The following is an 11287-nucleotide window of genomic DNA, read 5'->3' as shown; positions in this document are numbered from 1 at the left end:
ACCCTGGAGTTGATTTCTTTGTTACGGTTGTGTAAATGAGAAGACACATGGACATTGAACACGAAACAAAGAATCTACATACTAGGACATTGAAATGTGGTAGCCTGAAATGGAAAACATTATGCCCACGGTAGAGGGTCTAAGAGTAGGGAGGTCTTTGCTATCACAATGATAGGATATGCTATACGTATGATAATTTAGACTAAGAATACATTAATAAGAGTTTGGCCACTGTGTTCTGAGGAGACAATCAAGTCAGAAGAGTAATGCTAAAACATTTTTTTTTATCCTGAATTTCTTCTTTTCTCTCATATTCTAATCTAAATTATACTAATTAAAACAATTATTCCCTCAGGCCTCAGTGATTATGGTAAAATTAATATTCACCAATAATCACTTCACCTTCGGCAAATTATTATTATTAAATGTAAGTTGCTTTCAAAGTTTACCTTTGATCTCTGTCTGTTCACTCTTTTTTGAATAGATGAGGATATCAGAGAAGAGAAAGAACATTCTCTCTTGTGAGCCACGCTTGCAAGCCTGCAACAAGCAAAGAAGTTTCAAGATTATATTAGGTATGAACCAGGGTCCAAGTTACTCCCCCTACCCCCTCCCCCCCAGGGGAATAAAAGAGGTTGTTTTAGCTAGAGTTTGATCTCTGAGTTAGTCCATTCCCTGACCCAAATGAGCCGAGGGTCAGTGTTACTGTAAATTTGAAGAAGCAGAACAAGAGCTTTATTATGTATAACAGGATGACATCTGTGGGGGGAGGGGAAAGGACAGAAAATGCAACATTTAGCCCATTAATACCTTGAGTAATGGTCCTTCTTTGATGAAAAATCTTCCTGTAAAACCAAACACAAAAATAAATATAATTTTGGATTTGGCATAATTTCACATCGTTGTATTTGCTTAAAGACCCTCCCAAAATTATCAAGATTCATAACTGAAGAGCTGAGGTGACTAATTTTTATCCTATTTCCTTATAATTGCTATTTATAATTCAATAATAGACTATAATTAGATCTTATTATCTGAGCGGGAGGTCTATACGGGATAATCTTGACTGAGGTCTGTACAGACCGGACCAAGCTTGGTTGATAAGAGTTTTATTATAGAACCACTTTTCATTGAAAAGGACAAAATGTTTTCACCGTAAGATTAATGCGATAGGACCGGTTAATACCGGAGAATCTAGACCAGTCCGCGATGCGATCTATCCAATCAGATTGCTCGATTTGCTAGTGTCCAGGCTCTAAGATTCACGGTCATATAATAATTATTATTATTAAATACCTGGTGCTAGAATTTTTGGAGCGCCTTCTCCTGTCAGGCTCTTCTGTATCATAAGCATCTTTTGAAAGTTTTCATGTTGGCGAATATTTTCATTTATGTGTTCAGCAACTTTTGCAATCTCTTCTGTAGCCTCTGTAGTTAGGAAACATTATTTCTTGAGTTACAAATAATATATTAATTAAAATTTATGTGCTATAATATGAATGAATAGGTGGATAGATGAAAAAAATCCTCTGCTCACAGGGTAGTGGATAGATAGACAGATGGATGGATAGATGGATGTGATAAAGAATTTTTCATGTTGACCACCTTACCTTCAAGCTTGCTGAAATCTGGGTAGTCTCTTGGTGTTTTGTTCAACAAAACTCTCAAGTAGCAGCTTATACCTAAATAGATAAGAAAAAATATTACTTTAATTTTTTTCTTCATCAATCCTTCTTGAACTTTATCACAAGTATGCCAAGGAAAATATTCTTTACCTTGGTACTCGTTGTACTGGTGTTATAAGCAACGCTCTTAGGTTCAGTCCCTTGCATTCCTGCATTGCTTCTTGCCTTGTTATGAATGACACAAAATCTTGGGATTTTTCTCCCATTCCTGTGAGAAACATGAGAAACATTTTCATTGAGTAAGTAACTGTAAACATATACAAAATAAAGTGACCAAGAGGTCCACTATGAGCTGAAATAAACAAGAAATTTGCAAAGCTAGGTAACATATTTATATTATGTTTTATAAAAATAAAATGAATTCCTTTTTTTAATGTTTTTTCCCAAAGGTTTGATTAAATGGTCCAAAGTACTTTTCCAGTATATATTATAGATATACCAGTTTCCAATTTGGGCCCACTAGCTATAATCGCTCACTCAGGTTTTTGTTTGTGACAGTTTGCTTAGAAGGAGCATTTCACAGGAATTGTTCTTACGAAGAAGGAATTTCTAAACTAGTCAGTTTTTGATGACAAATGATCATGCAATACCTGGCAACATGTTACTCGCACGCTCAAAGTTATTTGCATATGTGCTGTAAAGCTTGATGAAAGGTGCCATGGCCAGGAAAGCATCGCCAACACCCAGTGTTTCCATGTGGTTCAGCAATTCTTTGTTAATTGCTTCAATGCCTTCGATGTTGGAAAAGATTGTGTTCAGGACACTTTGTGGTACAATATTTGCATTTCTGAGTTCTCCAAGGAAGATCTGGAAAATATGTAGGAAGTTTACACACAGGCTTCTTTATTGAAGTCCCTCAATTTGGTTGGCACAGTTCTCTTAGGGAGTCATAATTTACGGGGTGAGGGATGGTTATGGGATTTTCGTATTTTGCATATAGGCTTTATATTCCCCATCGACAGGGGATGGCAGCTGTTCACAGGGAGGCAGGAATAATAAGAGTCTTTTCCACTGAAAAAAAAAAGGTGTTTTTCTACAAACCAGATTAGGTCAGATTAAATTGTTCCTGCTACCTGTCATGGCTGCCATCACATGATGGTGCAAAGCCTCTATAATATAAAATTCATAATGGAATTATGAAATCTCCCTTAGCGCATTGTACAATTTGCTGTCAATCAATCAATCAATCAATCAATTTTAATTATTAGTACCTTAATTACAATTGTAATTTGAAAATATGAGAATAAACAGATTTAAAGGTACAAGCTGTCTATAATAACTGTAGTAGCTAACCAAGATAGACAGCTGCTATTTGCATTAAGAATAGTAATATAAATTGGTTCTTATTTTACTGTCATGACAAAATTGGATTTCAGAAGATATCTTTCAAATAATTGCTAAATTCCATGACATTATTGTATTTACTATAGCCTGACTGTAACTCTGGTTAAAGTAGCAATGATAAGATTAACTATTAACTTCAACTTGCAGATCCCACAGCATGACCAAGCTAGCTTGCACTGGAATCCAAAGTGCAGTGAAATAATCTCCTACTTACAGTTGTCAGGGTGTGTAGCTGTGCTGGTAAGTCTTTTCTGTGGTGAATATCTCATTAATAACCTTCTTGCGCTTCCTAGCCATTATTTGGGCTTGCAGTATGCCATTCATTTCCTTTGACAAGGCCTGTCCTGTCTGAGGACACTTGCAAAGACAGGAACTTTTTGGCACTACGCACTGTATTGACAAAATGGTGATCAGTAATACACATGTACTCGTAATGAATTCAATACAGTCAACTCTTGTTACAGTGGACACCCTCGGGACCGTCACTTCATGTCCGTATTAGCGAGCGTCCGCAATAGCGAGTTTTTCTACGCTCATTTCTTTGTCAGTATTTTTGTCGGGGATTTTTCTCCTGTCCGTAATAGCAAGGTGTCTGTAATATTGGGGTGTCCGCAAGGCGAGAGTTCACTGTATTTAGTTTATATTTTGATTAGGCTTTTATCTTGTAAAGCACATTGAAACTGTTTTGGAATGCCCTTATTATTATTATTATAATTAGTATAATAATAATAATTATTATTGATATTATTATTAATATTAAGGAGTAATCAACTTTGCATGAGCATGTCTCTGTCCTCTGATATAAACATGGTATATGTAGCCAGCCAATCATTGCGTTTGTAATAATTAAATATTTTATAAATAGTCTGATATACATCTTTGGGCTCCCTGTGAATTTTGCATGACCAAAAAAGTAAGAGTTAGTTACCGAGAACGGAGGTAATAAGCCATATACATCCCGAGGGCCACAGGCCCGAGGGATGTATATGGCTTATTGCTGACGTTCGAGGTAACTAACTATTTTAGTTATCAATTAAGAAGGTTTTCTATAATATTCTGATGTTAGACTTTTAAGATAATGAAAATAAAAAGAATTTTAAAAAATATTTGTGGTTCAGTTGGAAGTTTAGAATGTATACAAAAGGGGTAAACATTTCCCGCTTTGTTTTTATATTTCCCTTGTTGTCTATAGAGCATGAACAATGTGAGTTGATTATAAAGGGATTTACTAATGCCCTCTAGTCCCTACAGAGGTAATGTGGCACATAGTTTTAATGTTCTGGAAATCTATGATGCTAATTAAACAAAAGTGCAGATGATAATAGAAAACCATAGATTTTAGGGTTTCGTAATCACATGTGCCTGTATGGCAATGGAGTTGGAGAGTAGTGACGAAGAGGCAGTTTTTATAACGCCGAATACCTTTTCTCAGCATTCGAGCCCAATTTTCAATTTGCAGTTGCATGATTTTTTGTTTGATAATGCAAATTGTTTGGAAGTAGAAGCCAACATCGGAGAGAAAAATAATGAGTTAGAGATACAAGAACCGAAGCGGGACATTGCCGTTGTTTCCCATGCTGATCTACATCGCAGGAAAACAAGAAGAAATGTAGTGAAAAGGATAAGCAAAACCCAGTTTGTAAGAATTATTATTTTAAAAACTGTGTTGTAAACTTTAACACATAAACTATGAGCACTAGCAACGATTTGATAATGTAATGTTTAGAAAACATATCTCTATAGTTTTTTTGAATGTAAACATTAATTAGATTAGTTCTGTAGAATAGTATTATTCCCCAGATAGTTTACTCGTCAGGCAGCAGGGAAGAGCGGGGCTGATATGAATTAATCTGATTGGCTCATTATGAATTCAAGGTCAATATATAGTTATAAACCGGGTTTATAACTATATATTGACCTTCGATTCATAATGAGCCAATCAGATTAATTCATATCAGCCCCGCTCTTCCCTGCTGCATTTCAATTCCCTCCCCGGGCTTTAAGTTTGTCCATTGTTTATGAGGGTTGTAATAAAAATAAAGCCTTATGAATAACAAAGAAAACCGTGTCAATTGATAACTAATTGTAATTAATGACCCCCTACCCTCCCCTAGATGCCTTGAGTAAACTTCTGGAAACATCTACACGTCGATATCAAGAAATCCATCTACCTGGAACGAACACTTCACCGCCCGAATCGAAATATTTTTTCGCATTGATTCAATGTTCTTAACAAACAAAAATGATGCTAAAAATTCTTAAAACTTGCTTATAAATGAATTAAAAAGAAGCCTTCGAAGCAGATTTTATCATAATGAGTTTTGGTCGGGAGATGCATACGTTTTTGATCTTTCGAACGTTTTTTCGAGGGTTTTTATCCCATCTTCAAGACTCATTCCTCGTGAACGATCAACGATTCTATTGCTGTATTTTGATTGCTTTTGACGCTAAAAGTATTCGCTATCTTTGATGAATATATATACTCACACTTGGCGTTTCTTGTCCTTGAAGGACTGTTGTATCCGATGGACGCCATTTCAAAGATTCTTTGCAGTCTCTTGGAAGGCGATGCGAAAAAATGCTCTAAAAATCCGCCTCAGATTAGCGAAAGAAATAGCTCAACAATATGAAAAAGTAAAGATCTTTTAAAATAAACGTAAAAAATAGTAAAAAGAGATAGCTTTGGGGTTTTTTACCTCGTGATCGGCAGATCGGTTGCCCGTTCGGTTGTTTTTTTTTTTGTTTTGTTCGTTGCAGATTTCAAATTTACCACCCAACGGTAAGGGGGAAAACCGCTGGACTAGTATCGAGCGACAAAGAGAAACGTAATGGGAGGGGAGGGAGGGGGTGAAAACAAAAGTAAACTGCAAACAAACAAAAATATATAAAAAGACAAGCAGAACAAACGAAGAAAAAAAACAAACAAGCGAAGGAAAATAATAATATAAAAAATAAGCAAATAAACAAGCTCAAGCTTCCATAAAAAACCTCAAAACCAACAAAAATGAATAACACAGAATAAAAACAATAAAAGATTCGATTTTATTTAAAGTTATGTAGAATTAATCATAACAAAGGCAAAATAAATTTAAACGTTTTTCCTTTAGATTTTTATGTTAAACAATAAAAAAACACTGGAAAAACATAAATGTTAAACTAAGCTTTGTATATTGTACATTTTAAGTAATGTTTAATAAACGAGTAGGAGTGTTTTATCGGGTATAAAACACGAGGCGCAGCCGATAAAACACGATCTGCAAGTTTATTAAACGGCTTAGAAAACTCATGATGTATGTTCTCGTACTGTACCGAATTCTTTACGAAATGAACCAAGTTTGATAGAGAAAATCCAAGTTAAAGTTTATGCAAATGAAGACGAATCTATATCAGATATAAAACCTCCTTCATGGTCATGATTTCTATTGTGTTTCCTTCATGAATTATTAATAAGTTTTCTAAGGACTATTTTGGTGAATAAATAGCTAAATGTTTTACTAAACTATCTATATCTGTTAGCACAGCAGCTGTGCAAATGCTATGTGGGAATGAGAGAGCACATGGCATAGTGAGATGGCTCTCACCTCTTACTTTTGGGATTTCGGTTTGATTTCCAAACTCAGATGTTATCAATTATTGGTGTTTTCATTTGTTTTTCTCTGGGTTCTCCATTTTAGAAAAAAATAAATTTAACAGATAACTTGATTTAACAGCTGGTTTGATTTTAGCCCTAATAGATACTACTTTGAGACCAAAATAAGTTATTTAAAACAATTTTTTTTTTGAAATGTGCTAAAAACAAGCAGCTTTTTCCTTTTCACCCCTAAAATGGAGTTCAGATTTCAACCCCCGAAAGATACAACCTTCCCCACCCTTCGTTATATAGAAGTTCCCCCCAACCCCCATGGTAAGCTAAATTCCAAGTTTGATCAAAGGTTGTTTCAAGGTTGTTTCTGCGAGTTGGTTTAACTTGGATCAGCCAAGAGGTTATTTCAAGGTTCGATCCATCTCTGAATTTAATTCAAGGTTAGATCTTTGAGGTAGCCATGCCATAACCTTGATCAACCCAGAGCTTGTTTTAGAGTTTAATCTGAGTCTAAAATATTTTTTGAGGTATTTCTAAAAGGGCTCTTTAACCATATTATTATTTATTTAAACATGTCAATTAAGTATTTCTTTTGGTGCCATATATATATTAGAAATTTTATCTAATATTATATTAGCACAGAATCACTGTTACCATGACTGCAAAATGTTTCATTACAAATTTAGTGTTAATAAAATACTCTTATTTATCATTTCTACTGAGTCATGTATGTTCGCCAGCTCCTTCGGCAAGTCCCATGACATAGTTTGCAATTTCTCCTTTGCTAGGAGCATCAGGAATTTCCCATGAGTCTTTATTATTTACTTCGTCACGACAGATGGGACAAGTGCCGTGAGAAACACTCCTGAAAAAAAACAATGTTATATGTTTTATCATCACCATTATTGCCATGGCAACCATCAGATGATGTCATCATCATCATCACAAGCAGTGATTACCATTCAACAACTAATAACCATGTCTATCAAATATCATCTGAAGTCACTTTTATAATTATCATCATCATTTTCACCATCATTGTCATCACCATCAAACTATCAACTTTTTTTTCTTTACTTTCATCATCATCATCCTCATCATCATTATGATTCATAATTACCGCCAATGATCAATATCATCATATTTTATTTTGAAAAATCTTCTTACCATGTATCTATGCAGTTTTTGCAAAAGGAATGCACACATGAAAGAATCACTTCTGGTTTCCTTTCCATGCATATACAGCACTCTTCTAAGTCACTTTCTTCAGCCATTGCTTCATCAACTCTGAAACACAAATAATAATAACCTATTTACATCAATACACTAAGGTATAAGCTCCATGTTGATTGGTTAAACCCAGCTGTAAGCTCAGTGTTGATTGGTTGAATTCAGCTGTAAGCTCAGTTTTGATTGGTTAAACTCAGCTGTAAGCTAAGTGTTGATTGGTTGAATCCAGCTGTAAGCTTAGTGTCGATTGGTTGAACTCAACTGTAAGCTCAGTTTTGATTGGTTAAACCCAGCTGTAAGCTCAGAGTTGAATGGTTAAACTCAGCTGTAAGCTCAGTGTTGATTGCTTTAACTCAGCTGTAAGCTCAGTTTTGATTGGTTGAACTCACCTGGTAATGATCATTGATGCTGTTAGTGCTTCTCTTGCATGCTGTAAATCTATTCTTTGGTATGTCTAAAATAAACGGTATTGAACAAGACAGATCAATGGATGCACTCAGGGAAGGGGTACACACATATGACAAAGGGCGGGGATGATGACCAAAGCTGTTGGTTTTTAGCACATCTCAAAAAATTTTCAAAAATTATAAAAGATTTATCTTGTGTTTCAAAGTGGTATCCTTTAGGGGTAAAATTAAACCAGAATCACACCTAAACTCTTTCTTTAGGAGTACAACTTATTATTTTTTTCAATGAGAATCCCTGCCCTTTTTACATGTGAGTTTCCCCAGTGGATGGGTGGATGCATGGAAACAAGGATAAAAGGATGGAGGGATTGAAATGATGGGTAAAAGAAAGGATGGATGGATGGATGGATAGGATGGAGGGGTGGGTGGATGGATGGGTGGATGAATGGAAACATGGATGAAAGGATGGAGGGATTGAAATGATGGATGAAAGAAAGGAAGGATGGATGGATGGATAGATGGATGGATGGATGGATGGGTGGGTGGGTGGATGGATGGATGGATGGATGGATGGATGGATGGATGGATAGGATGGATGGATGGATGGGTGGGTGGGTGGGTGGATGGATGGATAGGATGGATAGGATGGATGGATGGATGGATGGATGGATGGATGAATGGATGGATGGATGGATGGATGGATAGGATGGATGGATGGATGGGTGGGTGGATGGATGGATGGATGGATAAATGGATAGAAAGATCCTTTATTCAAGCATCAATAAGTTCTCTTTTTCTTCTGATAAAAAAGGTGCTAAACCAAGTCTACACAGCAAACTAACCATTGGCAAGGCACATTATATTTTATTAACAATGCATGTATACCTCGCCATTCTTGTCAACCTCCTCCCACTGTTCATCCTCATCTAATGACTTCGTACATCTGACTTGTTTAAGAACATCTCTGTAGACTTTACAAAACTGGTGGAGATCCAGAACCTTCCTGGTCTTAATAATACCACTTGCTTTCTCTATCTGTTAGTTAAATCACACTTTAGGTAAATTTTAAGCCAGTCATCGATGAAAGCTTCTGAAAGACTCGTTATGATTTGTTATCAAGATGGCTCGAGCTGTGTTATACTATAATTGTTACAAAACTCACATTCTGATTGGTTGGGAGCAAATGCATCATAAGAGCATACAGCATACACATGAGAAGCACTCTGATATGCATCATACTTTCCCTAACAATTCTTTCATGTTCTGCCAGTCCCCACATGCTTTATAACTGCATACAGCATGCACACTCATTTTCTATTTCTTTGATAGAAAGATCTCTTCACGTCTCAGACTCCTCTTAGTTACTGTTGCTATAGCCCATGAGCTCAAAAGTTTGCTGAGAATATTACAGAACTTAAATCTCTGATTGCTGGAGATTGATTCTAATTTGTTTAATTTTTTTAGCGAAAAAACAAACCTTGAAACAGTAAATCCTAACTGTTGCTTTCCATAAATAATTATGGTCAGATAGCTCCTTCACGGTAAAGAGGATTTGGTGTATGCTGTCATCAGAGAAATTCTGCAAACTGAAACAAATATTGAAATATTTATGATTACTATTTAAAGTAGGAGTAAGCAGTAGTAAGTAGGGGATACAGGGATGGCAGAGCACCTTTTAAAGTATGGAGAGGGGGTAAGGAGCACTTTTTAAGGTGTGGAGAGGGGGTAAGGAGCACTTTTTAATTTGGGGAGGAGTGCCTTAATCTCTTTTTCCCATGACGGAATACATACTAAGACATACGATGTTAATTATAAAGAAACTTGTGCAAAAAATGAAAAGAAAAAAACAATTTTTCCTTACACTTTGTTGATGTGTTTCACTGTGTCTGAAGAGAATAAGAAAAAATCAAGTTAGTGATAGATGTATATCCATAAAAAAAACATGAAATATCTCGAAATATCTATATTCTATGCATGCATATAAATATATAGAAGATATAACTAGCTAAAAACTAGTGTGAGCTGCATCAGTGTTTCTAATGAAACAGTAATGATAAAAAGGTAAATTATACACCGTGAAAAGATGAAAAAACTGACGTTTCAGACGCTAGTCCTTCATCGGAGTAAAAGAAGGACTAACGTCCTAACATCTTTTCACAGTGTATAATTTACCTTTTTATCATTACTATATAAATATATAATTTAGTCTCAAATACATGTTGATTTTTGCAGAGGAAGGGCAACTGGTATGACACAATGTTAATTTTCATATGGGCTATTTATTTTTTACTAGGGAGGGGTCATTCAGGTGGGACTTCTCTTGGGGGAGGGGAGGTACATGAAAAGGCAGCTCAAGAGGGTTGACACAGTCACACAGCACTTTTATAATAAACAGTGTAGGAAAACGATTTTGTTGAACCATAGAGGGTGGATCTGGTATTTTTATGGATTACCAAGCAAATTTCACCACCCCCTTCCCCATAAAAAATTAACAGTCCCTTAACTGTAAACTCAGTCAAATAAGAGATAAAAGTCTAATAAGCTTATTATCAGTCTTTTAACAAAAAGAAAAAAATATAAGAAAACGAAAATACTCGGTAGTCTTGGAATGCCCTTAACTTCGTATTTCTCGTACGAAGAAATAGAATATTCGCGTCTTTAAGCTAAAAGATCAAAGCCAGTACATCATTGAGGATTAAATCATAAAATATAAAAAAAAAAACATGACATCATTTACCAAGAAGACCAACATGGCTTAGAACAGCTAAATCTCGAAGCACCAAAGCATGATCTTGAAGAATCTTCGTCGCAAAACTATACTGCTGTCCCATTACTTCACAACTGGCTCATTCAACTAGGATCGGACATTTTATAACCTTTAAAAAGCGATATTTTTTCCTGTTTTGTGTTTCTAGCTTGGTGTTTAGTTTTCGACTCGAGTTCAGCTATCTGAGCCTGCAGTGTTCAGCAGTTACAAGCTTTATAGCATGCGGCGTTAACCACAGGAAGCCCAATGCCAATAATCTTTCGAACATCCG

At 35.6% G+C, this 11287-nt stretch overlaps 2 protein-coding genes across 2 annotated transcripts; both read right to left on the bottom strand.

Moving 5' to 3' along the window:
• Positions 1–119: 119 nt before the first annotated feature.
• Positions 120–5765, bottom strand: LOC148906117 (FYVE, RhoGEF and PH domain-containing protein 2-like). The gene is given in 13 exon segments (XM_089039397.1): positions 120–181; positions 450–540; positions 811–845; positions 1297–1428; positions 1611–1659; positions 1661–1682; positions 1776–1893; positions 2276–2492; positions 3244–3266; positions 3269–3380; positions 3382–3419; positions 5517–5612; positions 5726–5765. Coding segments are annotated over 12 exon segments (948 nt in total). The 5' UTR covers positions 5566–5612; positions 5726–5765.
• Positions 5766–6048: 283 nt separating this feature from the next.
• LOC148906116 (RING finger protein 141-like) lies at positions 6049–11193 on the bottom strand. Its single transcript, XM_089039518.1, has 7 exons — positions 10987–11193; positions 10111–10135; positions 9727–9835; positions 9135–9284; positions 8232–8296; positions 7780–7899; positions 6049–7477 (listed from the first exon to the last, which is right to left on the bottom strand). Exons 1-7 carry the CDS (start codon positions 11078–11080, stop codon positions 7336–7338), a joined length of 705 nt encoding a protein of 234 aa, XP_088895644.1. The 5' UTR covers positions 11081–11193; the 3' UTR covers positions 6049–7335.
• Between the last annotated feature and the right edge of the window lie 94 nt (positions 11194–11287).

This window comes from Actinia tenebrosa, unplaced genomic scaffold (genome assembly GCF_029948245.1).
Source record: "Actinia tenebrosa isolate PJP-AT-01 unplaced genomic scaffold, QUT_ActTen_1.0 PGA_scaffold6__47_contigs__length_16458017, whole genome shotgun sequence".
Lineage (NCBI taxonomy): Eukaryota > Metazoa > Cnidaria > Anthozoa > Actiniaria > Actiniidae > Actinia > Actinia tenebrosa.
The sequence above is the reverse complement of the archived record's forward strand: the minus strand, read 5'-3'. Positions and strand labels throughout refer to the sequence as shown.

What these genes read in the sequence shown, in the direction of transcription:
- LOC148906116 (XM_089039518.1), bottom strand. Translation starts at nt 11,080, where the DNA reads ATGGGACAGCAGTATAGTTTTGCGACGAAGATTCTTCAAGATCATGCT. An exon ending in GTGAAACACATCAACAAAGT is followed by an intron (nt 9,836 to 10,110) that starts GTAAGGAAAAAT and finishes TATTTGTTTCAG; the next exon opens with TTTGCAGAATTTCTCTGATG. An exon ending in AGGTTGACAAGAATGGCGAG is followed by an intron (nt 8,297 to 9,134) that starts GTATACATGCAT and finishes CGTTTATTTTAG; the next exon opens with ACATACCAAAGAATAGATTT.